At 35.4% G+C, this 27,712-nt stretch overlaps 5 protein-coding genes across 17 annotated transcripts in view; 2 read left to right on the top strand and 3 right to left on the bottom strand.

Annotated features, from left to right (window-relative positions):
- The first annotated feature begins 42 nt into the window (after positions 1 to 42).
- Positions 43 to 6,346, top strand: TyrRS (Tyrosyl-tRNA synthetase). 4 transcript variants are annotated; one of them, XM_034324487.2, is made up of 15 exons: positions 43 to 293; positions 360 to 584; positions 655 to 841; positions 915 to 1,049; positions 1,115 to 1,310; positions 1,385 to 1,759; positions 1,817 to 1,938; positions 2,009 to 2,112; positions 2,896 to 3,285; positions 3,356 to 3,618; positions 3,699 to 3,914; positions 3,991 to 4,182; positions 4,262 to 4,526; positions 4,594 to 4,735; positions 4,810 to 6,346. In XM_034324487.2, the coding sequence occupies exons 1-15, from the start codon at positions 43 to 45 to the stop codon at positions 4,921 to 4,923; spliced, it is 3,177 nt and encodes a 1,058-aa protein (XP_034180378.1). In that variant the 3' UTR covers positions 4,924 to 6,346. The 4 variants fall into 4 exon arrangements, with proteins under 4 accessions (XP_034180378.1, XP_034180377.1, XP_034180374.1 ...); XM_034324486.2 differs by lacking the exons at positions 43 to 293; positions 360 to 584; positions 655 to 841; ... (2 more) ...; positions 1,385 to 1,759; positions 1,817 to 1,938 and having other exon boundaries at positions 2,009 to 2,138; XM_034324483.2 differs by lacking the exons at positions 43 to 293; positions 360 to 584; positions 655 to 841; ... (3 more) ...; positions 1,817 to 1,938; positions 2,009 to 2,112 and adding an exon at positions 2,154 to 2,512.
- A 152-nt stretch (positions 6,347 to 6,498) lies between these two features.
- On the bottom strand, positions 6,499 to 10,032 carry LOC117604432 (uncharacterized). Of its 2 annotated transcripts, XM_034324477.2 has the most exons (8): positions 9,934 to 10,032; positions 9,149 to 9,292; positions 8,978 to 9,080; positions 8,596 to 8,906; positions 8,144 to 8,515; positions 7,721 to 8,075; positions 7,335 to 7,639; positions 6,499 to 7,257 (listed from the first exon to the last, which is right to left on the bottom strand). In XM_034324477.2, the coding sequence occupies exons 2-8, from the start codon at positions 9,275 to 9,277 to the stop codon at positions 6,706 to 6,708; spliced, it is 2,127 nt and encodes a 708-aa protein (XP_034180368.1). In that variant the 5' UTR covers positions 9,278 to 9,292; positions 9,934 to 10,032; the 3' UTR covers positions 6,499 to 6,705. The 2 variants fall into 2 exon arrangements, with proteins under 2 accessions (XP_034180368.1, XP_034180367.1); XM_034324476.2 differs by lacking the exon at positions 9,934 to 10,032 and having other exon boundaries at positions 9,149 to 9,839.
- Positions 10,033 to 10,241: 209 nt separating this feature from the next.
- Positions 10,242 to 11,991, bottom strand: bug (thioredoxin domain-containing protein bug). Its single transcript, XM_076689162.1, has 4 exons — positions 11,410 to 11,991; positions 11,124 to 11,338; positions 10,824 to 11,050; positions 10,242 to 10,748 (listed from the first exon to the last, which is right to left on the bottom strand). Exons 1-4 carry the CDS (start codon positions 11,453 to 11,455, stop codon positions 10,394 to 10,396), a joined length of 843 nt encoding a protein of 280 aa, XP_076545277.1. The 5' UTR covers positions 11,456 to 11,991; the 3' UTR covers positions 10,242 to 10,393.
- Positions 11,992 to 14,492: 2,501 nt separating this feature from the next.
- LOC117604540 (uncharacterized) lies at positions 14,493 to 18,630 on the top strand. Of its 6 annotated transcripts, XM_034324731.2 has the most exons (9): positions 14,495 to 14,723; positions 14,835 to 14,852; positions 14,942 to 15,193; positions 15,377 to 15,487; positions 15,567 to 15,700; positions 16,005 to 16,122; positions 16,737 to 16,973; positions 17,112 to 17,495; positions 17,574 to 18,630. In XM_034324731.2, the coding sequence occupies exons 7-9, from the start codon at positions 16,737 to 16,739 to the stop codon at positions 18,300 to 18,302; spliced, it is 1,350 nt and encodes a 449-aa protein (XP_034180622.2). In that variant the 5' UTR covers positions 14,495 to 14,723; positions 14,835 to 14,852; positions 14,942 to 15,193; positions 15,377 to 15,487; positions 15,567 to 15,700; positions 16,005 to 16,122; the 3' UTR covers positions 18,303 to 18,630. The 6 variants fall into 6 exon arrangements, with proteins under 6 accessions (XP_034180621.2, XP_034180622.2, XP_034180619.2 ...); XM_034324728.2 differs by having other exon boundaries at positions 14,495 to 14,852; XM_034324729.2 differs by having other exon boundaries at positions 14,495 to 14,852; positions 15,380 to 15,487.
- Positions 18,631 to 21,137: 2,507 nt separating this feature from the next.
- The window catches only part of LOC117604539 (extracellular serine/threonine protein CG31145), a 42,242-nt gene continuing 35,667 nt past the window's right edge, over positions 21,138 to 27,712 (bottom strand). Inside the window, exons 7-16 of one of the 4 annotated variants that reach the window (XM_076689321.1) lie at positions 25,402 to 26,565; positions 24,670 to 24,744; positions 24,301 to 24,451; positions 22,875 to 24,213; positions 22,465 to 22,794; positions 22,242 to 22,394; positions 21,961 to 22,147; positions 21,827 to 21,895; positions 21,484 to 21,741; positions 21,138 to 21,295 (exon numbers count right to left, since the gene is read on the bottom strand). In XM_076689321.1, coding sequence (XP_076545436.1) covers positions 26,364 to 26,565 — 202 coding nt within the window. In that variant the 3' untranslated portion in view covers positions 21,138 to 21,295; positions 21,484 to 21,741; positions 21,827 to 21,895; ... (5 more) ...; positions 24,670 to 24,744; positions 25,402 to 26,363. Of the gene's footprint in view, positions 21,296 to 21,482; positions 21,742 to 21,826; positions 21,896 to 21,960; positions 22,166 to 22,241; positions 22,395 to 22,464; positions 22,795 to 22,874; positions 24,452 to 24,669; positions 24,745 to 25,401; positions 26,566 to 27,712 lie in introns of those variants that run through there. The other 3 variants (XM_076689320.1, XM_076689322.1, XM_076689323.1) reach the window with 3 other exon arrangements.

The raw sequence follows: 27,712 nt of genomic DNA on the forward strand, positions 1-27,712 counted from the left end.
GCTTGTTTATAAAGTTATGCTGAAATCTATACAAGAAGAAAAATGAGGAGAAGACAATTGGATATTCATATCTGTGAGCTACCGAAGACATCTAATAGCAATTTGCCGAAATTACCGCCAAATGCGAAATTTTACGTTCACTGGAAGAGGAATTTTCAGAAATTCTTTCTCGTGTCTGTGAACCATCCGTTAACACGAAACTTTTTACGTAGTTATGCGGCGATTGCTTTTGAAAAAAGGAGACATGGCCGTTCTTCATTTTGGTGGGTAATACATCCCTGTAGTAGTTTAAGGTAATCCACCTCCATAGTAAAATAGTCTTAATCATAAATTAAATTTATATGTATTCATTTTTGCAGATATTACTGGGATCTTTTAATGACGTTGATTTTTCTGTACACCTTCATATCAATACCGTACATTCTGGCCTTTCATAGAGTAGCTAAAAATGCTGACGCAGAAAGTTGGACTCCTGTATATCCTGCATATATAATTTGCATAATCGACATTGTTCTAAACTTCCTGACTGGATTCAGTTCACCAGACGGTCATGAAATCTTCTTAGATCCCTTTTTGATAATGCGGTAATTTATTTATTTATTCATCCTTTATTTATAATTAATCCCAATATCTAAAATATTCATTTTCATCCAGGCACTATATAAAAGGATTTTTCTTAGTTGATTTTATATCCTCAATTCCATATACGTGGTTTTATGATTATGATATAATAACTCCAGGCCCTAATTCAAATTCTATCCTACTGATTCCTGAATTTTTACCGGTTCTGAAAATTCTACGTATTTATACATTACGTTTTTACATCGGACAAATAATCGCGGTAAGAGATAGCGAGGAATTTTTGAAAATATCAGTAGAAAAGTAAGAGAATCTTTGTTACTTTTCTTTTTTAGAATTTCACAATTTCTCATGCTGAAGAAAAGACTATTTGGTTGGTTCTTCTGACAATGTTAACGTTTCATTGGTGTAGCTGTATAAGCCATATGTTTCCGTTTCTTGTTTTACACGTAACCGGAAGAACCATACAGGTACATTCATGTTTATTCAACTTTATTGTTCAATATAAGATGCAATGTGATTATAATCATTTCAGGAATCAGAAATGTATTATTTGGTTAACAGATTATTTGAGAAGTCTGATGCAGAGATATATTTAATTTATTTTCATATCGGCATGAGTAATTTTTTCGGCTCATGTTTTATCGAGTTTGACTCGTTGGGTAAATCTGACACCGTAATACGTTGTATATTGTTGTTAATAGGAAAAGGATATGTAATTTATTTAATGGGTAATTCATTTACTGTATAATTTATTGCGAGCGTTAAAAGAGTATTTTATGTAATTGTATGGTATATATTACAGTCATAGTATTGCAATTGGTCGAATCAGCGGTAGAACCGGAATTAAAGTATCAAAAAATTATGCACCAGGTAAAAGAATACATCCGTGAGAAAAAACTGCCAGAAAAGCTTAAGCGTAAGCTGATCGATTATTATGAGTTTCGTTTTCAAGGAAGTTATTTCAAAGAAAATGCAATATCTGGCACTTTGTCAAGTAATAGTCAATACATAACAAACTACATATTCTATAAACAATTTTTATTTATCCTGTGTAATTCTCCATTGTTTTGTTTAGACCATTTAAACCAAGAAATCATAATTCATAGTAGCCGTGGATTATTAGATACAGCTACTATTTTGCATTATTTGCCACGTAATGTTATTGGAAGTTTGATGGGTAAGATGTAGAAAAATAGCCTTTATGATCTCATTTTATCACCAGGAATAATTGCAGGAGTTTTGAAACCAGTCATTTATCTTAATGAAGATATTATTTACAAGTGCGACACCGAAGGCGATTGTATGTTCTTTGTAGTTAGCGGTACTGTTGCACTTATTTCGTTTGATGGTTTAGAAGTATGTAAAATTTATTTGATTATTATATGCGATGATTAAATGATATTAAATGTAATTTCTCATTTTCGAGGTATCTCACGAGAAAGACGGAGGATACTTTGGCGAAGCTTCTTTAATTTTTCCGGATCGAAAGAGAATAGTATCTGTAATCGCTCTAGAAATATGCGAATTGTTGCGGCTGTCTCGTCGCGATTTTAAACGTATGTTCTCTCCGACGTCGACTTTTTATAAAAGATTAGAAAAGGTTGCAAAGGAAAGATACCAGGATATTGTACAACTGACATTGAGTAATATGATTAATAAAACAACCGGTACTAAGCAACAAGGACGTTCTGAATCCTTTTCTAATAAGAACATGAAGAGAAATGATGACAGTAAAAGAAATTGAAATGTTAAACAAATTGTTACAGCATGTTTATAACTGTTTCACAGAATTGTGATTTAAATCATATCTCTACGGATTGCATTCGTCCTTATCGATTACCGTCATTGTCATCTCTATGCGTGCGGCTTCCCAGCTGTTTTCGGTTTTACAAGTTTCGAAGTTTCGGATTTTGAAAAGAAGCTGTGCAATGTAAAATTAAATTTCAATATTAAAATATATACATAATCTTAAGTAACTATTTAATTCAATGTTCTTATGATTTTAATTTGAAATCATTTGAAATCGATTCATTATAGACAGCTGCATGTTCTTAATCATTTTATGTTAATATTATCTTATTTGTTATTGTAATTGCATATAATTTTATTCATTAAAGAAATAATGTAATATCAGTTACTGAATTGAGGTTTAAACAAAATATTAATAGGTTAAGTTTATAGATTTTTGACGTGACTGGTCATATACACGTGACGAGTGTATAGGTACACGTGTCTCATTTTGTTTAAAGAATTAATTGTATAATCTGTTACATTGTTATATTTTAAAAATATGATTCATTGTCCTTTGTATAGAATAAAAACCGACATGGTTGAATTGAAGTGGGAAGAAAAATATGAACTTATCACTAGAAATTTGGCTGAATGGCTTGGTGATGAAAAACTCAAAAGTATTTTGAAAGAACGAGACCTCAAGCTTTATTGGGGTACTGCTACAACTGGTAAACCACACATCGGGTATTTTACACCAATGTCCAAAATAGCAGACTTCTTGAGAGCTGGATCAGAGGTTACAATATTGTTCGCTGATCTTCATGCTTATTTGGATAATATGAAAGCACCTTGGGAACTTTTAGAGCTTCGTACTCAATACTATGAGACAGTTATTAAAGCAATGCTTAAATCTATAGATGTACCTTTGGATAAATTAAAGTTTGTTAAGGGAACAGATTATCAATTATCTAAGTAAGTAATTCCCTGTAAATAAAGAAACAATTGTAAAAATGTAGACTGTGAAAACTTTTTCTTATTTCAGAGAGTATACATTAGATGTATATCGCTTAACTTCTACAGTTACCGAGCATGATGCCAAGAAAGCAGGTGCTGAAGTAGTTAAACAGGTTGCAAATCCTTTGCTTTCTGGACTTCTGTATCCAGGATTGCAAGCTTTGGATGAGCAGTATCTCAAAATTGATGCACAATTTGGTGGTGTAGACCAAAGAAAAATATTCACTTTCTCTGAAAAATATTTACCAATGCTTGGGTATGAAAAACGTATCCATTTAATGAATCCCATGAGTATGTACACAGTGTAAAGATATTAGGTATAAAACATATCCTTTAGAGACAGAACGATGCAACACAAATTTTTATTTTAGTTCCTGGATTGGCAGGATCAAAAATGTCTTCTTCTGAAGAAGACTCTAAGATTGATCTTTTAGACAATGCAGCTGCAGTTAAAAAGAAATTAAAAAAGGCATTCTGTGAACCTGGTAATATAACAGACAATGGAGTTCTTTCATTTGCTAAACATGTGATATATCCATTATTAAAAGAAGGGAAATGTTTTAATGTACATAGAGCTGCTGAATTTGGTATGTGTAAATTTTAATGCTTTTCTTTAATTTACCTCCATGTAAGTTTTTACTAACAAGGAATATGTATTTACAGGTGGGGACGTATCATTTCATAACTATGAGGACTTGGAAAATGCATTTGCTAAGGAAGAAATACATCCTGGAGATCTGAAGAATGCAGTTGAAATTTATATTAATCAACTTTTGGATCCAATTAGAAAAGAGTTTGAAGCAGATCCAAAACTGAAAACTTTGGCTAGTAAAGCATATCCTGCACAAAAGCCAAGTAATATTTGATTCACAAGATAACAATTAAATACAGTGTACTTTCTTGTAATAATGTATAATTTGTGTTAAATATTTAGAAGTTCTGGAGGTATTATCACCAGCTAGATTAGACATCAGAGTTGGACAAATAGTTGAAGTATCAAAGCATCCTGATGCTGATTCACTTTATGTGGAGAAAATAGATGTTGGAGACCCTAGTGGACCTCGTACAATAGTCAGTGGGCTTGTGAATTATGTACCATTAGAAGAAATGAAAGACAGAATGGTAGTGATTCTTGCTAACTTGAAACCAGCAACACTCAGAGGCATCCAATCTCACGGAATGGTTTTATGTGCATCGGTGTATGTTTTAATTACGTTTTCTTATATCATACAATTCTCTTTGATAATGTATTTACAATTCAAATAGAGATGAACCTACGAGGCGAGTTGAACCTTTGAGACCTCCTTCGAATAGTAAACCAGGCGATAAAGTTCTCGTGGACGGATACGAAGACGGAACACCGGATGATATATTGAATCCAAAGAAGAAAGTGTGGGAAAAGTTACAGGTATGTTTATTGTGTTTTATATAACGAAACAAAAATGATTACGCGTTCGTCATTTATTAAAATTTTTCATACAGGTCGATCTTGTAGTAAATGGTAGTGGAGAAGCATCTTGGTGTGGGAATCTGTTGCTCACTTCAAGTGGTGGGAAAATTATTACTGACAGTCTTAAGAACGTGGCAATTAAATAATATGCTTCAGATATTTAGGTATTCCAGCAGTTTTATTTTTTATTATGTAAAATTTAATCAAATCTTGATCGAACCGAGGAATGCTTGATATTTAAAACTGCCATTTCCGTTTTATTTTATTATTTGCATTGCAATTTTGTATTTTTCAACTGTACGTGTACGACACAGAAATAGATAGAAAAAATGCATTTATGCAAGAAATTTTACATGATATTCATCCAACCTTTATTGAATTTATAACATGTATGTAGTGATTATTAAATTGTAGCTACAATATCAATTTAAATTTGTTGGTACAATAGTTGATGAAATATTCGGTATTGTATTTCTTGCGTTACTATCCATTGGTGAACAAGGAGATCGCGGTCTTTTATCAGTTACATGGATGATAAATATAGCAGAGTAATTTGTTTTTTTTAAACACAAAATCATACTTCAACATTAGCAGCTACGAATCCTTTCTACATGGCCGTTACGTTGCACGTTTACAACAATACTTTTATTCATTAAATTAAAAAAATTCATATTGTTTGTTTCAATCTTTTCTGTGAGTATACTGCAGGCTTAATAGAAATTGAAAAAGTTTAATCTAGGTAAAACAGATGGAAGTAATTGTTAAATTCTGGACGAAAATTCGTACGAAAGTATTTCATTCTTTTGCAATTGATTATGATGGATTTGAATTATTTAAATAAAATTTGAATATTTAGTTGCATTTTATTTGGTTGTAAATGTGTACATATGAGCACACACAAGTTTTGTACAACGCATATGGTATATCTTGTACATTGTGCGATCTTTTTTTATAAATTTTGTTTTCCTTATGTACAGGTATATGAATTTGACACAATTAAATAGAAATATTTATATAGAACAGTTTTTATAACTGTTCTATTGTACTATGTATGTAATTTGTACTTGATAGATTATTTTCTAATCAGTCATATTCTGAATAATTCAAGTAAATACTGTATTTATTTAATTATTAAAGAATAAAATATAGCCTTTCTTTAATATATGGGAAATATATAAAAGATATGGTTTTAAGTTTAAATTTGCAAATAGTTCTATTTCAATATTAATAGCAACATATATTAATTTCTTAAACCGATAAAAATAACTAAAATTATCGATTTTGTTTACAAACCAGCTTATACCAATCAATCTACATTGTTTTATTATAAGTCATAACATTATTAGAACTTAATATTAAAAGTAATCTTTCTTTTTCGTTAGATTTGTGCTTTTTTATCGGTAAAATAAAATATCTTGAAATCCGTTTTCACTCATTTCTTTATGGTATCATTAAATAAATAAAAACTGACAAATAAGACATTAGGAAGGGTCGAATGATGAAAAATTACAACATAGTTGTGATCAACAACAAAAACTCAATTGTTAAAATAGTTGATGAATTAAATAATATAGACTGTTTACTTCAATATATTAAACAAACACGGTAAAACCAGTCTATCATAATACAATTGCTATTCATACGTAATATTACCTATCCACACATTACCGATGAGGATATACAAAATTTATAATAAGTTATTTACAAACAAATACTATCATTTCTAGTCACAGCAGCAGTTCTTATCAGAATATTATTTGTCCGTAAAAACTAAAATTTCTTACTATTCAATGCATGAATAGAAACTTTTGCAGATAGTCTTTGAACACTACATAAAATAGAAGCCTATCCGTTATCTTTTTTTTCCCGTCGGGGTGAACAATATTGAAGTATAATTTATAACAAACATTTGACTAGCTTTTATAGTCTCATTCCGTGTCGTCAGCTTCTGAGGATTGTGCAACCGGTAAAGGCGATGGTATAACCAACTCGTCATCTTCAACTTCTTCTTCAGCTAGTAAAAACTCTTCTCCTTCTGGAATTTCCTCTTCCCTCGCTGGCTCAGGTGGAGCTAGCACATCCTGACCATGTTGTTTCAAATGATCTTTTAATGCGAACGCTCTACCATATGATGCACCGCATATATAACAACTGAACTTCAAATTGTTGTCCTTTTTATGCGTTTGTATATGAGCACGCGCGGCATATAATGAAGCAAATGGCCGGGAACATTCGGTGCAACGAAATGGTTTAGTATGGCTGTTCTTGTGTCCCGCAAGTTGAACGCGTGTTTTAAATGTTTTCGGGCAATACGGGCACGTGTACGCGCGTTCTTCTCCATGCGTAAGTAAATGATGATTATACACCGAAGAAGCTTTAAATCTTTTGCCGCAATGTTGACATCCGTACGGTCTGACGCCGGTATGAGTTCTCATGTGTAACGTCAAACAGTAAGATACACGGAAAGTTTTACCGCAAACCTGTTACACAAAATGGTTTCTTAATAAAAATTAGACTTCTTATAATAGTATTAATATTTTTATCAAACTATATTTACCTCGCAAGCATGAGGTTTCTCTCCTGTATGAATACGTTCATGTTTTACTTTCTCGTGAGGTCTTGTAAATCTTCGACCACAATGCTGGCATTGATACGGTTTCTGATTTTCTGAAGGTTCACTACTTGCAGTGTCCATGGCAGGTGGTGTTGGTGAATGTGGTTGGCTAAGTTCCGTGTGTACCGCAGCATGCATTGCTAAACTATCAGCAGAATCAAATTTTCTATTGCAAACTGTGCAAGTTACAGAATCACCGGAGTGCAATGCCATATGCGCCTCTTTATACGATTCCGCTAATGTTTTACCTATGAATGAAGAACATGTAATTAAATGTAAATCTTCTTGGAATGTAAGAATGAAAAAAGATGAATTATATAAAGTAGTACCACACTCGGGGCATGTAAATGTTCCACTAGGCGTCCCTTCAGGTGCGTCAACGTGTCTTGCTCTCACCGGAGCGTGCATTCGAGAATGCAAACGCAAACTTTTATGGGAACAAAACTCCGTACCACAGGTTTCACATATGAAAGTTTTTTGATTTGGATCAGGTTCACCCTCGTGTACCTTCGCGTGTAGTTGCAACGCTTTGGGTGTTGCAAATGTTTGATCACAACTGTCGCAACGATTATTGCCATGGAGACACGCGTGTACTCGAAAATTTCCTAATTTCGAGAACTGCTGAAGGCACTGATTACATCTATACATTCTCATCGGAGTTGCTTCCAATCTCTTTTCGCGTACCTATGATCAATGATCACAAATTAATTGTTACTATCATTTTTTTTTACAGAGCAGATAATTCTTCATACCTTTACTCCTTCCACATTGGAAAAAAATTTTTCAATCATTGGTGCCTTGGCCGATTGAAGCGATGTTTGAGCCGGACTTCTATCCCAGAACCTTTCTATTTGTACTACTTTCCTTGTATACAATCTTCCTTCACTGTCTACGCATTCTTCTGTACGAAGTGTATTCATACTCTGTCTCTGGCGAGTATTAACCACGCTTCCTCCTGATTCTGAAGGTAAGGTACTAGCTGCAGGTACAGCTGGTATATCATCTAACTGATCAGCTATTTCAAGTAATACTTCTTGTCCGTCGTGAAACTGTTTTATGTGTTCCACAACAGAATTGAAACTCATGTCGCAACTAGTGCAACTGTAAACTGCTTCCGGTTCTATCTACAAAAGTTAAGTACATTGTTATAGCGATTACAATTTTAGCTATAATTAAAATGAAATAATTTTTTTTAGATTTATACCTCGCAAAGTTCTTGCTTCACATGTAATAGCCCATCTTCGTCTAATTCACCTACATCATTTATGTGATCCATATTTATCAGAGCATTGGTGTCACCATCAAGCAGTTCAGAGCCATCAGGTAAAATAGTAATTACATTTTTATTGCTGCATTTATCATCTGTTTTTGAAGTGGAAATTGTAACTAGTTGGTCTTGGGACAAAGGTTTTTCTTCTGCTTTGCTAGTAGGAACTTTTTCCATTTTAAATTCCAAAGGATTTTGCTCCATCTCTGCCTCTTCAGTGTCCATCTTTTCTACGACTTTGATATCTCCTGATACGTTTGTTAGAAGTAATAGTCAAATAAATAGAATTGATACATATTACGTTAGAATTTTTACACACCATTTTCGTCAACTTGTATAGTTTGAGGCCCTCCAACTATCATGATTCCACTGTCATTTACCGTTGCTAGGAAACTTTGATCTATCCCCTCAACATTTGCATCCTAAAATTAAAATTATTAAACAAAGACCAAAACAAAGGCCGGTAGATAAATTTGTGGGTGATGCCAACCATTAGCACCTCTGTGTCCGGTTCAGACTCCTGTTGAGCCTCTTGTCCAGGTTCATGCTTGGGCTCAGGTGGTACATCATCAGATTCAACACTCTGTCCACACCGATCCAAATGCTGAATGAGTGCCATTACCGAGTCGGATCGCTGCGAACAACCAGGACAGTATAGGTTGTCCGTCATGCTTAATAAATGGTACTTTAACGACTGTGGATTGTTAAACGTTTCGCCACAGCACATCGGGCAAACAAGGTTCAACGATCCCATTATCTTTTTGATTTTCACGCTGACCTCGTAAAGGGTCTTCGGTGACTTTAACTTGACCCTATATTTTATTATTAACCTAATTTGATTTTGTTACGTTCGCCTATTCTAGTCTTAATTCGAAAACGGAACCGGCTTTCCGATGAGAACCTAACCTGATGATGAATTACAGAAATGAGTGAAATGGTCTAAACGCGTCTGGATACTGAACAATGTCATATTGTTTCGTCCTAAGAGGTGAGTTTTTCAAAGAACGTCTACTTATTTGTAACCAATTATGTTACACTAAATTAAACAGCACCTTCTTGTAATAAATGCAATAACAAAACTCATTAGAGACGAACTTCAGCGCAAACAAATGCCGCACACAACAATCATGAAGTTAGGGATGTGATAAGTGAATCGCGAAGTCGGCCATTACATGCGAGTTTTGCTATATAACTATCGAAGTCATATTCGGGCTGTACCATTTTCAATTCAATGATTATTTTATTACGATATCAATTATGACGACTTTATCTTACCTCTTTTTATGAACGTGTTTAATTATCTCGTATTACGATCTGTGGACCGATGCGGCTTGACAACAGTTAGAAACAAATTAGATGCTCAATTGACAAAAGGCGCGCGTTATGCTGAGATTTTGTTTGAACAAACTTCACAACTGCAAAACTTCCCGCAATTCAAAAGCATTTGTCTGAAGTATGCTCCATAATAGATCAATTTTTATTGTCACATCAATTAATTATCAGATTTTATTTTAAAATTGCATCAAACTCGTTATAAAAGGGTTAAAAAATAAAATATGAAGGAACGACTTTTCAAATAATAATATATATTACTTATTTGTCAACATACATATATTTACATCGTCTTACTTAACAGTTACCACAAATATTATCACACAACTTAATAGTTTTGTAATACCATGAGTCATTTCATACCATGCTTTCGCACATGGAATATCAATTTTCTTTTAACACTTCAATCAGCATGTTCATGTTGAGCATTGCTTTCACGCCATGTATTTTGAACTAATTCTATAAACTGCTGCCACCATCTACTCTGTGATGTAAAGTATAATCCACAGGCAGCAATGAAGACCCATGAAAGGACTAGACAATAGTCAGTTTCATTAGATGGTGTACTGGAAACAGGACCAACAAAATCCAAAGATGTAACATATAATGATCCATTTGGTTGTAAATTAGTTATGTGGGTTATAAATCTTGCAAAAGATTCTAGTGTATAGACGGTATCATTAAATTTTGCTACTGGTTTCCCATTGTGAACAAGCATTAATGTTGGAACTCCAACAATTCCATACTGAGCATTGAAGCTGAAAATAACAAAAAATACATGAAGTTATATCGCTTAAATTAATAAGATAAATAAATATATTTTATAGTATTACTTTTGATATTTAATAGCATCAATTGCTACAGCTTTGATATGTGGAAATGAACGTGGTAGTGCATTAAAGTGTGGTGCAGCCTGACTGCTAAATATACACCATCTTGCATAAAATAATACTATTACACATGTTCCTGGTAGCATTCTACCTTCTTTGTCATTTCTACTTCTATTTGATGGCCCAGGTTCTAAGATCAATAATTTCATTAATCTGGTTGCATTGACAATCTGCAATAATAAGTGTTTGTAACTAATTTTATATAATTTATTAATTAATTATCTAAATATCTGAATATCCTACTTCTACTGGTCCATAGACTGTGTCCATCAAACAATTGACTTTGGTCACATTAGAGGTAGAATTATTTACTGTCACATTTGATTCAATAGTTTTATTTTCCTCTTTGACTCTTCCCTCTGGTAAATCAAGCTCAGTCCCTTGTTCGGCGTTTTTAAAAGGAACTGCTTGTATTCTTTCACAAACATCCATTCGCCCGAGGACATTTATCATTTGAACTAAATGGATAAAATAGGATGAATTCTTGTGTAGTATTATTAATGCACAACAAAAAACATTAATGCCTTACCTAAAATTATGATAAATAAACACAAATTCCTCCTAGAAACATACATTTTATGTATATAACCTAAAAATGTGTATACAAGTTTCCGTTCAAAAATTTGGAATAAGCGTATTAAATTCACAAGTAATTTAAACGATTTTGCGTAAACGCACGATATTTAACGAACAGTCATAATTAAAAAGTAATTGGCAGTATGACACCTGTGACAAACGAATTTAAGCATTATTTTTATTTTCATTCTCTATATATTGACGAAACAAAGATTCACTGTAATTGCTGTAATCGATTGTTCGAGGTCGCGTCGATCGCGTATCTCGCAAATCGATTTATTCTATAGTTTGTTCTCCGTTCATCTTGAGCGCTGATGTCGCTCTTTTAATACTCGTGTGATTCCTTGTGATTAACATTGTTTGTATCATTATTAATTGTCAATTCTAGATATGACAGCTTCACCACCAAAACCGGTGGGGCTGACAGGGAGTGAGGGCTTCAGACGCCTTTGCACACAGCCCGAATAAAAGTCGGCACTGAGTGCGACCCCTGGCGTTGGCCACATGATAGGCACCCCAGATGGGCACCAATTTGTCAGGCGTGGAGGGCTTCAGGGTAATACACATACATAAGGTCCCATCCCTTCCTTTAACGCCCGTGTTTAAAAAAATATATATATATTTGCAGCCACTGATTCGAGTAAAGGTAACTGCGGCACTGTTATCATCCGTTCGACCTAGAACGCAGTGAAACAGCATCAGTCTTATAGCGACCGCCGAGGGGTGCAGATCTACCTGCTAAACATACATATATCTATATTTTATTTTCTGCGTTCATTTAATTTGCTGTATTTATCTTCTTAGTTTATTGAATAAACTCACTAGGAGGACGAACGTGTTGATTTTATTACTCCCGTGTGTACCCTTTACAACTCAGATTCCTTTACATTTCTGCACCCCTTATATCTCTGCATTCCTTACATCTCTCCATTCCTTACATCCCTACATCTCTCCATTCCTTACATCCCTACATCTCTCCATTCCTTACATCCCTACATCCCTCACATCTCCATATGTCTTACATCCCTCCATCCTTTACACCCTTCAATCCTTTACATCTGTCAATCCCTTAAATGTCTGTTCCTTTTACAACCCTGCTTCCCTTATAGCCCTGCATCCCACAAATCACTCTATTTCCTACAATCTGCGGTGCCTTACATCCCTTTATCCTTGAAATGACGCTTTCGGCGTTCGTATCAGCGCCCCTTAGCGGCGGAAAAAGGAACTAAAGTACGAATAAATTTAGCGCCCTCTGGGGGCGAAAAAAGGAACTAAAGCTTGCCAAAATTCTGGTCCTCTAGCGGGAAAAATGCGAACTAAATTTTCGACGTTCGATCAGCGCCATCTGGTTTCGGAAAAGGGAACTAAAGCTTGCTAAAATTTTGGCCCTCTAGCGGGAAAAATGTGAACTAAAATCTCGACGTTCGATCAGCGCCATCTGGTTTTGGAAAAAGGAACTAAATCATGCACCATTTTTGGCCCTCTGGCGGCAAAAATGTGAACTAAATTTTCGACGTCCGATCAGCGCCATCTGGTTTCGGAAAAAGGAACTAAATCATGCACCATTTTTGGCCCTCTGGCGGCAAAAATGTGAACTAAATTTTCGACGTCCGATCAGCGCCATCTGGTTTTGGAAAAGGGAACTAAATCATGCACCATTTTTGGCCCTCTGGCGGCAAAAATGTGAACTAAAATCTCGACGTTCGATCAGCGCCATCTGGTTTTGGAAAAGGGAACTAAATCATGCACCATTTTTGGCCCTCTGGCGGCAAAAATGTGAACTAAAATCTCGACGTTCGATCAGCGCCATCTGGTTTTGGAAAAGGGAACTAAATCATGCACCATTTTTGGCCCTCTGGCGGCAAAAATGTGAACTAAAATCTCGAGATGTAAGGGACGCAGGGATGTAAAGGATGCAGCGATGTAAGGAATGCAGAGATGTAAGGGTTGCAGGGATGTAAGGGATTCAGGGATCTAAGGGATGCGAGGCTATAGTGATTTGGGGGTAGTCCCTGCGTGGTATATGAAAAGAATGAAAAGAATAAATAACTGTAAAGGGAGACCTTGGTCCATAAAGAGTAGGAATAGGATAAACAATAACTGGGAAGGGTGGTCCCCGTGGGGCCCATAAAGAGAAATAAATTAATAAATAATTGGGAAGTGTGGGTTTGACCCATAAAGGAGAACAAAATAATTAATCACTGAAAAGAGTGGACTTTATAAGGAAGAATAAAATAATAAATAACTGGAAAAAGTGAGGCGAGGCTCATAAGGAAGGATAAAATAATTATTAAAAGGGTGGTCGGCCGAGGCCCAGAAGAGAGATAAAATCATAAAATTTATCCCCCTTTGATGAGCTTGTTAATAAGCGGAAAAAATAAATAAAATAAATTAAATAAACTCTGAAGGTAAATTAGAAGTATATGTATGTTTAATAAGTTGATCCGCATCCCTCGGCGGTCGCTATAAGACTGAGGAGGTCGCACCTCGTTCTAGGTCAACTTCTCATATTGAGAAGTAATTACTGTGTTTTGATTTAAGTTTGATTTTCATGTATATCATGTTTTTAATTTATTAAAGATCAAACAGTTGTTTTATACATAAATAAATGAGAAATGAAGTTAAGTACATTGAATAACTAAAATGATAGAAGAATTTAAGTGAATTAAATAAATAACTGAGAATAGAAATTACAAGTATTAAATAAATAACTCAGAAATGAAATTGGATAAATTAAATAATAACTCAGTTGCTTTTTTCAAATGATTTCTTTACAAAAATGCATGAAGTGAATACAAGTTTTTTAAACAATTACAATAATAACTGTTCAGATTTGTGCTGCTTTTGACTGATTTAAAATAAAAATAGAATCAAAGGGAGTGGAAATTGTCTTCTCAGATGTCAGTTTAAAGTGCGGTAAAAGAGTCACTGGTAAAACAGGCGATCATACTGGCTGTGCTCTCTGCATGCAGATCTACTCTCATCTGGGGTGTCTGGGACCCCTCGAATCCTGAGCCCTGGAAAACAAAGGCATGCCAAGTCTTCTACATCTGTAGTCACTGACAGCACGAAAGACGGGAGTTTCGAGGCCCTCAAGTGAAATCTAAAATATTTCAAGCGAAACACGTTTTAAAATTCTCCCACGATTCTATTACCAGTATAAATTTACCCCGGGTGGATGGAAATTCTATTTCAGAGCCATACACAATAATATTGTGTAATTACGATTAATCACTTTTGTAGTTATTCGACTATTATCAACGACAGGTTTCTTGAACATTATTTTTCTAATTTAATTCAATAATACATTAAATATTTACTATTCAAATCATCAATTACATTAACATTATAAATTTTCATAAATAATCTTAAAACAAGTATCTCGTGGAATATTTCGTAAGTTCGAAACATCCTTAATGCGTAGATTTATCTACAGAATCATTATTACAGATTCATTTGCAAATTATGAAATCGTTGATTTATAGCGCAAACCTGAAGCGATGTTGCGATCAAGCTCAGTACTTTTAAGCGAATTCCACGCACCGCCGGAAGAAGAAGGAAAGGAAGACTTCAGAGTAGGAGCTACCGCGCGTATCCAGCCACTTTCATTGTTATTCGATCTGCCTTACACCAAAGGTGCAACATAAGCACTCTCATCTTCGGAGGAATCAACAAACACTTGTCATACTAGCTTTTCCATTTTCTGGAAAAATCGTTCTCGCAACACCGAATTTTCAGTGAGTATCAAAATTTAAAAAATTACAATTGCCTATCACTATCACACGTTTATGGTAATCGAAGCGCTTTCTTCTTGCCGCTACTTTGGATTAAGAAAAAGTTGCGCACTTTTATTTTCTGTTAGCAATTAATTTACTGCTGTAAATATTTAATAATTTATACTAATTTAATATTTCATAAAGAAGGATAAGGACACGGTAGCCGCCTCTTAATAAAAAATCATAAGAACGATTTTTCACTTTAAAAAAATTTTTAAATCGTTTACTGCACAGACATCACTGCACTTATGAAAGGTACATGGTTTTACAAATTCTTTATATTCTTTGAATTATTCATCTTCTTTTAACTAACATTATTTCTTTTTAATTTTAGTGAGAATAATAATAATTCCATCTTGCACCTAATATTTTTAATCTTTGCACGGAAAGAACGAGAAAGGAGAGATTTGTAATCAGAACAGATAGGAGAAAATACAATAATTCTGTTGGGAAAAAATTGCAAAATCGGTATAGTGGTAGCGGGTTAACGGAGCGCGGAAGCAACAGATGAAATCAACGTTGAGTCGCGCATTAGCATACAAAAATAGTGGAGTTGGCCTTATTCGTTTCTTACGCTCGCGATTCATACGTTCTGCCGAGACAATAAGATTTCGCGTCGGACGTTGTAAAAAAGAAAAATAGTTGCGTGTACCTGAATGAAACACCATGGTGTTCTAGTATCGGCCAATTAGGAAATTGGGAAACTTACGTTGCATTTGTTACTGGGAAACTGTATTGTTTTTCATGCTGTAACGTTGTCCGTTTGTTTCAGCGTTCAAGAACAAAGTTCGCTGTAAAAAGGATCGTTTGAATTTGCAAATCGAAGAAGCGTTGAGTAACACGAGAAAGAAGCTTTGCCGAGTAGAAAATATTACTACCATATAAAAAGGGTGAATTTAATTTACGTTCTATTCGCTTTGAATGGGTAGCAGGAAATTAATTCAGCGAAGATAAGAAACGAAACTCTATATACATATAATAGGAAATCGAGGAGTAACAATAGAGGCAGCTCGAGTTGAACAAACTGTCCGAATTATGCTTCCTGGTTTTCACCCGATTGTCGCTGAAACAGAGACGGAAGGAAGACGCATTCATGCTCTGTTTCAGCGGCTCGGATTCGCTGAGTTTCTACAGGATATACCTACGGCGATATTTTAATGTTACCGTCACACGTGAATCTGTACGGTTCCTTGCATTCACCGAATCTCGAAAGTGTCATTGCAACTGTGTTTACCATTGAAACTCGAGGAACAATGACTTGGCCACCTCTTTTCTATGTACACGTTAAACGTTTAATGGTTTTCACCTTGAGTTCTTTCTGCTTTGATGATCTGTAGATTTCAGAGTGCATCCTCCTGTTGCAATTTCACCAAGTTGAAAGCCAGGATGAAATATTTTATTTTAAATTGTCAAGGAAAGAATGCCAACTACTCCTTGGTTCATTTAATTAAATTATGATTAGATTGTAGATTTTATTTACTCATTTTCTATATTATTGGTACAGATGACGATCATCTGGCTACCAGTGATTTTGTTGCTGACGTTCAGGTCGATTATTCCTGTTCTTTCAAACGTTGGTAATTGGGAAGTCTGCGGTGGAAGATTGGAACGTGCTCTGGATACACTTCACAAAGATTCTAGTAGAAGAAACAGATTAAAAGAAGAAGAGGCTGGCATGTTTTATCAACAAGAACTACGTTCTGCACCTCTCGAGATGTCAGTCTCCCGGATTGCCGTTAAAGTAATATTAACTGCATGAATTGTATGAAAAATTCATTTATAGATTTACCTTTTTTCAAATTTATTATACTTTGCAACAGTTCTATAGAGGTATATTTATTATTATTGATTTTATTTGACTGCTTTATTATGTTTTTAGCTACCACAAGGGGCCAGAGACACTGGAAATCCATGGGCAAGGGTGGAAAAGTGTGTTTATGAGCCTAATAATAATTCCCTTCAAACTCGAGTGATGTTCAACGACTTGTCTGTAACTGGATTGGTATCATTAATGCCACGGGATCATCAACCACCGATACCAGCAGAGTCTTGTAGGATGACACTAAGATTAAGAAGAGCAGGAGTGGATTTTTTGACTAGCCCAATTGCTCGTGGCAGAGGGCAGATGCGTATTCGAACAGAGTCTAGTTTTCTAGAGCCAAGATTCGCCTCTATTTACGCTTATGGTTGTCATCCAACGCGTTTGGATAAACAGATCAAGAGGCAGGATAAATGGCCTCCATTCTATCCACCTCGAGACGAGGTACATTTTCTTTTTTTAATAATTTCATTATACTTTGAATGTAAGGAGTAGAGTGTAAAATTATTATATCATTTACAGTACACATTGTTGTCTGCAACACATGGCGAGGACTACGAGGCAGCAGAACCAAGGCAGTTGGTGGGTGTTTCAAAGGAAGTGGATGTTGTAATTCCAAACGAGACTCGTCAGTCTCGTTTCCTAAGTTCACCAGTTGCAAAACTAGGTATTTGGAGGAAAAACGTTTGGCTCACTAAGCCTTCGCCACAGGAAAGAGGAGCTCTCGTCGAGTCCAGCTTTCTGAAAGGTCCCTTGAGCATTCTACGCTTTCCAGGATCTTTCGAAAGTAGCCAGGAAGTCAGTGATCGTTCCATAAGAATCTCAAGATCAGTGGAGACAATCGCCTCTCAGGGTTGTGCAAGCTCGTTGACCAGTAAGAGACCTACAGCCAATGAAACTGGCAATTGTACCGAAGGACAGAAGAGTCTGAATAATGTGACTGAGATTTCTTTGAGGAGTTTGAACGACAGCGAGATAAAGACGAATTTTAAAAGAGAGAACACGTATCACGATGCTCCAAAGGAGACCAGACAATTGTACATTGATGAAACTTTGGATAATATATTTCCAACCGATTTGGAGAATGATAGTAGAAGTTGGCAGTCTAAAGAACACATTGCCAGAGAAATGGAAGATGTATTTCTTCGAGGTGCTAGCCAGGCTTTGACCAGATATATTGAGAAACAATTGCATCCTGCAATTAAGGAGACACTGATGATTTCTATGGGATACACCATTAGTTATGGATAACGCACGCTTCCTTTTTCGCTTGTTAGCAACTTTTAGATGGCTAATTTCAGTTGTAGCACATGGTATAGATAGCGAGGAAATCCAAGTACAATTGGAGTCACGGTTTTGACGTTGATGTCTAGTCTTATCTTAATTAAATTGGAATTACAGTTTAGTTAGACAGAAGGCTTTAATGAAAGAATAAGCTGATCGAAGCTGTACAGCAATAAACGAAAATTTCAAAGTATTATAGAATTATTCATGTAATAGAATAACGGTTTTAAATTCTGAGGGACGTTGGTTCCTTCTTTGGGGTATTTAATGTATTCTAGTACTTGTAAAATGTTATAAATTTTTAAATATATAATTAAGTTAAAATACTTTTGCGAAGTTATTCTTTTACCCTATTCTATGTACCTACTCCATTTTCCTGATTATTTTTTTCTAAGTTTATGTATTTTAAAATTATAGCTATTTATGAGCAGTAAATTAATTAAAGAATTTTCGTAATACTGCATACCGACATGATATCATCTTGGGGTGTTAGGGACCCCGAAGCACCGATGGTACTCTGTATACAGACATTATGGCATCTGGGGTGTCAGGGACCCCGGTGCATCGGTGGTACTCTCCGTATACCGGTATGATAACATCTGGGGTGCCAGGGACCCCAATGCATCGGTAGCGCTCTCATCATACCGACCTGAAATCATTTGGGGTGTTAGGGACCCCGATGCATCGGTGGCGCTATCTATATACCGACCTGATATCATTTGGGGTGTCAGGGACCCCGGTGCGTCGGTGGTGCTTTCTGTATATCGGCATGATAACATCTGGGGTGCCAGGGACCCCAATGCATCGGTGGCACTCTCAGCATACCGACCTGAAATCATTTGGGGTGTTAGAGACCCCGAAGCACCGGCTATTCTCTTTGTATACCGACATCATGGCATTTGGGGTATCAGGGACCCCGGTGCATCGGCGGTGTTCTCTGCATACAAGCATAACATTTGGGGTGCCAGGGACCCCGATGCATCGGTGGCACTTTCAGCATACCGACCTGAAAGCAGTTGGGGTGTTAGAAACCCCAAAGACTCGGTGACACTCTTTGCATACCGACATTATGGCATCTGGGGTTTCAGGGACCCCGATGCATCGATGGCGCTTTCTGTATACCGACCTGATATCATCTGGGGTGTCAGAGACCCCGAAGCACCGGCTATTCTCTTTGTATACCGACATATCATCCTGGGTTGTCTGGGACCCCATTGGTCGCGAGACCTCGAAAACAAAGGCGGTCAGTTGTCGTGAAGTTTCCACCGTTTATGTACAGCTGGCGCTAAGATCGAATTTTAAAAATTATAGCGGTCTTTTTAAAATACGAATTTGTCAAACCTTTATTTTGATAGTTCTTCGATCTCGTTGTTAAATAAAATAATAATTAATTATTCATTATTAATGAAGTAAACGTGTATAAAACTGGTCTTACAAGGTCGTGACAACTTCGTTTTTAATTATATATCTGTAAAATTAACAGTAATCTTGTACGAAAGTTGTACTCAAATCAAATAGCAATTATTAATTATTTACTGCATAAATGGCCATAAAACCGATATGAGAAAATTGCGGGAACCTTACTCTTTATAATGCAATTATAAAAGTTCACAGAATAATTTTCAAACTTGAGAAATTAATAAAATATCGGAAGTATGTAACTGCGGTACGGAGTGATATGATGGTTACAAAAATCAATTTTTATTAAATACTCACGAATTAAATGTTACTAAAAACCATTGAGGAACGTAGGTTGAACCGTTGGCTTCAAGATGTAATCATAAAGTGTTATAAATTGTTGCTAAATACGCTAAAATTAATAAAAATTCAATGGGTATTTAATGAGACCGGCGACTACACAATCCCTACAATAATAATTGCTAATAACTCAGTAATTACAAGTAAAATGTACACAAAATAGATATTAGAAAATTTGTCAGGTATTGTTCTTCGAGGATAAATTATGAAAGTGTAGTTCTTAGCAGTAATTAACGCGTAATTAACGATTGTTGTATGGTTTATGTGTTTAATAGAACGCGTGTGCTTCTCCGACCACGCCCACTATCTGACCACTACGCAACTGTTCTGCGCAGGTTGCGCCGGCCATAATGCGCGCATGCGCAGAAGACGTGCCACCTCTTTGCACCTCCTACTATCCTAATGGCCGCCGTATAATCCAGACCATAGTTTCCCCCACCCCGTCTACCCAAGAATCGTGCCACCTCTTTGCACATTCTATTATCCTGATACCAGGAGTACATTTCAGCCCGTAGATTCCCCTACCCTACCTCCTCAAAAATCATACTACCTCTTTGGTCATTCTGTTATCCTATTATCAGGAGCAGTTTCTGAAACTGAAATTTTTAGGCCGAGCATCACTATCGTTCGTTAATATTATAATTGTAAACAATCAGTTATTTAATTATGTTTATCATTTACACAATTTATTATTAATTTAGACTTGTTTATTTCTAATGAAATAATTTATTTTCTCATACATTAGAAAAATATTAAATTATAATTAAATAATAATATTATAAATTGAGTGAATAATATATTTCTTTTACTGGTAAAGAATAAAAAGACAATGATAGATTTAAAAAGCTGTAGAATATTGTACATTTTTAATAAAAGTTTCTAACTACTAATTATGTGATTTTTATTGTTTTACGAACATTATTTGACCAAATCGTTTTTGTAGGATTATTTAAATAATTGTATTTCAAAATTAGAACAGCATACTACCAATATATTACATGCTCTCCTGATATAATTTTCTAATTTTTAATTAAAAACGTTGATTATTAACATATTTATTCATGCAAATTTTAAAGTTTTACACATAGTATAATAATTATATGATAAAATGTATATAATAGTCAATTTTTATAATAATCAATTTATAATAATCAATTTAGTATGCCACAAATTTCATTTTCCACGACGAAGTTTTTCATTATCTGTAAAAGAGAATTATCATCTTTAATACAAGTTATTCATTTGTTAAATAAAATTTTACAGTTTCAAATAAAAGCCTTACAGTGTGAAATTCTGAGATATTCTACGATTCTATGTGGAAAATTCTATTTAGAAACCTATCTATTTACATTTATACGTACAAACGGAATGCTTTTGAACGATACTTAACATGAGAATGGGTCGATTCGAACGACAAAGCCACGGTGTAGTGAAAAGAAACACTCTTCCCGTCTTGCGAATCCGTTGCGATTATGCAAACGATGCATTAAAGTGTATCCCATCGAAACATGTTCGACGTTCTCGTGAAAACTGCATTCTCAAAATGCTACGTCGCATTGCTGTTCTCCTTTGTAATCTCAAGAATCCCTTTGAATATAACATTTTCATAAATGATTGCCACTAGAGGAAATAAGATCTCTTTGATTTTCTATAAGAGAAGGGAAACTAGATTAAATATCTCTGTTAAATTATGCAATGATAAACGGTTAAACTAGTTTGAATAGATTTATCACCTTTCAATTAGAAGACTGTGACTACTCTTCACCATGAAAAAGATTTCTACAATTTTGTTCTCTGATTTCCTGTAAATAAGAAAGGAAATGTTAAATTATGCAATGATAAAAGGCAAACGAGTTTAAATAATCACCTTTCAATTAGAAGATTGATTGCTCTTCAATTACAGGGGATACATACAAGGATACAGTGTTGCTAATTTTGCAATGTTGTTCATTATATCAGGTACTAATTACACTTTGAAAAGCTTTAACTGCAGCTCTTAAATATAAATCCATCGATATTCTTCTATGTATCTGATATAAAAATGAAGATAAAACCTGCAACAGTTATAGATTCTATAAAATATGCAACCATCAAAGTGTTAAATCATGCAATGATGAAATGGAAACGAGTTTGAATAAATTATTTTACTTTTCGATTAGAGGTGCATCAGAGCCTCGACGATTGCTTTCCTCTGTGTTGTGTCTTCTTAAAAATTTTCTATCTTATGATTTCATCTGCTCACAGTAATAATATTCAAATATTCTTCCTGATTTATTCATCAATTATTCCATCAGCAGAGATCTGAAAAAAAAATACAATTCCTGGTTAGAAAATAAAAATTTGAAGGAAGAGTTATAGAAATTTGACGAACCTTTGTTAAAAATGAATGTTGATTCGCTGAGACAGCATCAGGAAGAAGAGGGTCCGAGTGAAACCTGGATAATATTTATTAGAGAGCATTGAACCATGAGTTTTTTCACTTTACCCCATAAATCAACCCTTAACGTTCGTCCCTTTGCAATCTTCAACGACGTTTTCAACTTTCTTCTGGCCAAGTGACTGGAGACGGGGAAAACTTTTCATTTTTTTTTTTTTTATTCCCACTAGGGGAGGGAAGAAAAGTTGCCCTCATAAAACTATCAACGATTCTATTCGACATTCTCCAGCTCGAAAGTGACCATTACTTCAAGAACTTGGGGATCTGAAACACGACGACTAAGAGTGAATGTTTATTCCTTTCTAAAGTGAATATTATTTGAGATAATTGAAATACATCTATACCTTAGAGAGTAAATTTTGATAAAAGACAAAAGAGAAAAGTTCTGTGTTGTTAAGGTATTATCGATTAAGTGAAGATTTCTTGAATTTATATATTGTTCTGAGCTTTCTTCTTCGAGGACAAAGGCGCGTAACGTCAAATCAAGCCAGCCCTTAGTCTACGCAGAGAGGAAATTCGAGCTGTCAGGAAACAGACGTCCTGGCCAGGACGTCTAACGTCATAGGCAAACCCGAGATCGCGTAATTAACGGGATATATCCTTCCCAATCCACCCTAGCATCGGTGGAAACGGCTTCTCCGTCTTGCGAACGGGGATTGAGATCGCGTTACGCTGCTGTCGGTTACAGCAGCCACTTGCTAAAGTCACCTAAGACGATTAACAAGATTGATTGGAATTTCTGAGCTCTTGTTTACCCGCTCTATCGATTGTTTTCTTCTTTTTACCATCCTAATCACTTTGATACTCTGTTCAACCCAATTAACTCTACAAACCAGCGGGGCAATCATTATTGACCTAAGGAGGAATTAACAAAAGTATTAAGTGTAAATTTTAATTTTTAATTCTTAACGTTCCTGACAAAGTTGTTGGAAATTTTTAAAAAGATTCTCGGATTTATCGACGAAGAAGTGTTTAATTTCTTAATAGAGGGATCAGCTGATTCTTCTGATCCCTTCTAATTAAGCTATTTTTAAGAAGATTAAGAAACGAAGCTCGTTGAAATATTAAACAGCTCTTTTCACTAAATAAAATTTATATGAGTACTAATGTATTATAGTCCTGATCAATTCACTTCATAGATCAATGTTCTAACTATCTATCAATCATATAAAACGTTCCTACTTTTAACTGTACTTCCAAATAATAAATGATTTCTCATTTTTAATCAATCTAACGTTAATATTAATACAATATATATGTATATTATTAATGTAAGTTTAAATATAAGAAACATAGTCGAACAAGTTCGTCCAGTCAGCGATGACGAGTTAGGATTAAATAAGAGCCGCAAGAACGTTGTTCACGATCATTTAATAATTTCGCGTCTGTAAATACGGCATGATTAAACGCACGGTTGCTGCAGGAACCGGAAACTTGCTCCTGTTCGTGCAGCTTTATTGATCTTTCGTGAAAATTTCGTCGTTTACTTTAGCACGTGAAGGCGAAAAGTTGCTGGGTAGGAAAGTTTCCCTAGAAATAAGGGTGCTAACCGTCTTGGAATAAAGTGGCAACTACCTAACACGCGAGTTACACCTGTATCTGCGCGAAACCCCATCAACTTTGCAACAACGTTCCTGGGAAATCCTGTTTCTCTCTGTCGACTATGGAAATCGAAGGATCGTGCTGAAAATAAGAAATATTTTTTTTTTTATAAATTTCAATCGTAGCAAGAGTAAATTTTTCGCTATTAATTTGAAAACTTTGACGTACCTTTAAAACCGATCTCCAAAGATATGAATAATTGCTTAGAGAATGAATTATTCAATTGTTTCCTCCCCCAACGGTCGGTTACTATTTTCAAAATGTTATAAAAGTCCACGAACAATGTTCCTTATTTCCGAAAAAAAGGGTTGGATGAAATCTGAAAGGGTAAGCTTGATGAAAAAAAAAAGGAAATTCTATGGTAGATCGGAATCGACGGGATGGAAATAAAACGTTCTAGGCTCTGGTGGTTAATAATGAAAAGCAACGGCGAAGATAGTCTGGGAACTCTTAAATTCTGCAGCACGGCGTAATTAAAAGGACCCACTGAATCTTTCAGATTCGCTTAATGAAACGCCGTGAAAATTGATTTTTTACCTTCTTTCGCTCCTTGTTTCTTTCACGTACCACTGCGACACCACTGGACACGGTTCCTTCTCGATTTTAATAATTCTGAGGATAATAAAGGTGAGGAAAATTAAGGAAAATGATGTATGAAATAGTATAAGATAAATAATAATGAAAACTTTTTGAAAATTTCAACTGAATTAATGTACCAGTGAAAGATTCAAAAAGAAAAGAGTTTGGAAAATATGGAGATCAACTGGTTTAATCGCATAAAATTCTCTGTTCTTTAACTTCCAGAGGGAAGAATTAAAAAAGAGGGAAAGAAGTTTGATCAGTAATATTATTAAACTAACACAGTCCGGAAGGATGTTTAAGCTTCCAGGCTAAAGTTGGTGTACTTCTAAAGAAATTACAATATTGAATCGCATGAAATTAATTCTGAAGAACTCTACATTCGCCTGGCTTTATCAGAGGCAAACGAGTGAAAGAAAAATAAAGTTTAATAAGTCAGGCCTTATCAGGACTAACAAAATTGACTAAAAAATTAATGCAATAATTTCAACGTCTAACAAACTCTTTCCTTATAAACAATTGAATCTATCTGTTTTAGTTTAAATGAAAGAAAAAGGAAGCAAGAGGGAAAGAAGGAACTTCTGAGGGTACCTGATGCTTTCAGTTTCAAAGAAACAACCCCAAAGATTTTTCAACAGAGCTCTTTTCTTTTCCTCACTGCCCAAAAAAGAGAAAAAAAAGTCCACTTACAAGTACAGGTGCACTTTGGAAACGTTTCACAGAAGTATCATGCGTATGAAAAGCACACTTTACAAAAGACGCCTCTCACGCACACATCAGACAAACACGCTCCTCGCCTTATCTCTCCTCGAAGACTCGATTTCTGTAAAAAAATTTGACTTTAGATCATCGAGCAATAGTGCATCGTATTATCGCGAGGAACTCAGAAAACTTCTTCGTTTTCTTGAGGACGAGTTTCATCGTTGAGGAAAGATTCAACATCAAAGAGAATTAAATCAAGTTGAAGTCGAATCACTGATGGAAAAATTATTCTGATCCTGAAAAGCGATATTGACTCTTCTCTGGTGTTCTATGTACACGAAAAGCAGTGCGTTTTAAACTGATTTCAATACCTCTCTTTCTCTATTCTATGATACATACACTATGTACACAGTCTGTCTTTGTACAATGTTTCCTTAGAATACAAAACAATGAAACAGAGAAGAAGAAAAGAAGTGGGATAATTATACAGAACAAGTTCCCATTTTAATTTACCATTTAAGAATAAATCTTATTGAGAAATTTTTAGATAGAATAATGGAAAGTGTTCCTATTTAAAATAAAATATATCTGGATCAATTCTGTTCTGCATAATAATCAAAGTAAGAATGTTGGACCGATAACAAATAACAATTTCAAGTAAATTTCAACGAAAGCTTCGAATGGACGAAGACAAATCAACGTTAAAGCTATAAAAGTCAATGACTTTAATTAACAACGAATACCCCCTAGTAACCGTGAATAGACTTCTTATATTCACTCGCTCAGTTTCATCACTCAGACGTTCACCACTAGCCTTTTGTTATACGCAGGTAGTTCATCTTCTTTTTTTACAGATTCTTTTTACAGGAAGTTGCGATCGAAACGTAGGTCCCTCTCGCTTTCTAACAACAGTTTCATTTAGTTTCTTTCACTGTGAAGCCTCGACGAGGCTAGGACGCGGCGTTCTCAGTTCTTTCGTGCACAACCTGGCCCGAATCGTCGCGATTTATACAGTCCCTGATGGCTTGGAGCACGACTCGCACCCTTCTGTCGAGGGCTGTAAGGTGGGGTTCCCATAAAACAGGTGCCACGGGGTCCTTTGCCATGCTTCTCTTCAACGCTTCGCTCAATGGCATCGGTCCGTTATGAAATCTGTTAAAAAAAAAAAAGAACAATGAGATATTAATTAATCAAGGGGTTAAACGTACGCGTTTTATATAAACGACAATTTCTTTTTCATTTAACCGGCGCAAAGAATTTATTCGACGATATAACTCCCCGGTTCGGGGCGAATAAAAACACGGGCCGTAAACAAGCCAGAAAACGAGAGTAAATCTAAAACTGCTCGCGGCAGCTCCGAATGCTCGAAATCCCGGCATATTTAAGAGAAAAGCTCGAAGATAAACCTGTTCCATTAAAATACAAACAAACCACGAGACTGGTGGCATAAAGATAAATTCATCTCCCAATGGGCATCATTATCGGACAAATAAACAGAGAACATTTGTATTTCTATCGTTGGTTAACAATTTACTGAGAAAAAAAAGAAGGAAAAAAGGAAGATTCTTTACCAAACATGGGATAGGCTCCTTTCAGCCCGGAACAATGTTCCCACCACCGGGGCTTTCAATATTCACGGAATCAAAGTAACTCGAACGTTTTTAATAAACATGCAAATCCGTGGACGCAGAAGTCGTCGGGAGTCGAAAGATTAAAAAACGTGACCCTTCGGGTCGCCGGATTGATCATGTCAGCGACCGGGTAGCACAAGGAATTTTTCAATAAAAATGCAAATACCACGGGTAATTAGAAGTTGGAACGGTAAGACGCGATCCTTTTTGTACGTCCCGAAGAAGTTCGCGCCTTACGTTTGTCTGGAAAGGCTGCAGGAAAATTATACTCCCGGTGATATTCGAGCCCGCAGGAACGTCCTTCGAGATTTCGAGAGACACGGTCCGATGATAATGGAAGATCTGGCTCCTCCTTGCGGAACAGCCGATGAATAAAGTATCGACTTAAGCGTACGGCTCGCGAATCCTATTTGTACCATGTACTGGGTGATCTATCCGATTCTTCTCTATTTCAAGGTGTTGAATTTCGAAGCGGGAACAAAGCGAATTCGATCACAGGAACGTTAGAAATTTTTATTTCTCTGAATTTTGGAAAAATGGGATTAAATTGACTAAACTTTAGATATAAAAGGCTTTTGAAAAAATTAAATTATAATTTGGAAATAAATTTTCTCACCTGATATATATAAAATGACACACGGTTGATCTAGGAAAGAAAATGAAAGGTA

The sequence above is a fragment of the Osmia lignaria genome, chromosome 7, assembly GCF_051020975.1.
Source record: "Osmia lignaria lignaria isolate PbOS001 chromosome 7, iyOsmLign1, whole genome shotgun sequence".
NCBI lineage: Eukaryota > Metazoa > Arthropoda > Insecta > Hymenoptera > Megachilidae > Osmia > Osmia lignaria.

Excerpts from the sequence above, each read along its gene's own strand:
- TyrRS (XM_034324487.2), top strand. The coding sequence starts at position 43 with ATGAGGAGAAGACAATTGGATATTCATATCTGTGAGCTACCGAAGACA. Across the intron at positions 585-654 it reads GATCCCTTTTTGATAATGCG|GCACTATATAAAAGGATTTT; the intron begins GTAATTTATTTA and ends ATTTTCATCCAG. Across the intron at positions 4,527-4,593 it reads ATGGTTTTATGTGCATCGGT|AGATGAACCTACGAGGCGAG; the intron begins GTATGTTTTAAT and ends CAATTCAAATAG.
- LOC117604432 (XM_034324476.2), bottom strand. The coding sequence starts at position 9,412 with ATGGGATCGTTGAACCTTGTTTGCCCGATGTGCTGTGGCGAAACGTTT. Across the intron at positions 8,516-8,595 it reads TGAAGCAAGAACTTTGCGAG|ATAGAACCGGAAGCAGTTTA; the intron begins GTATAAATCTAA and ends TAACTTTTGTAG. Across the intron at positions 8,076-8,143 it reads CCAATGTGGAAGGAGTAAAG|GTACGCGAAAAGAGATTGGA; the intron begins GTATGAAGAATT and ends CATTGATCATAG.
- bug (XM_076689162.1), bottom strand. The coding sequence starts at position 11,455 with ATGTATGTTTCTAGGAGGAATTTGTGTTTATTTATCATAATTTTAG. Across the intron at positions 11,339-11,409 it reads TTTATTTATCATAATTTTAG|TTCAAATGATAAATGTCCTC; the intron begins GTAAGGCATTAA and ends TTATCCATTTAG. Across the intron at positions 10,749-10,823 it reads GATGCTATTAAATATCAAAA|CTTCAATGCTCAGTATGGAA; the intron begins GTAATACTATAA and ends TGTTATTTTCAG.
- LOC117604540 (XM_034324730.2), top strand. The coding sequence starts at position 16,737 with ATGACGATCATCTGGCTACCAGTGATTTTGTTGCTGACGTTCAGGTCG. Across the intron at positions 16,974-17,111 it reads TCTCCCGGATTGCCGTTAAA|CTACCACAAGGGGCCAGAGA; the intron begins GTAATATTAACT and ends TTATGTTTTTAG. Across the intron at positions 17,496-17,573 it reads TCTATCCACCTCGAGACGAG|TACACATTGTTGTCTGCAAC; the intron begins GTACATTTTCTT and ends TATCATTTACAG.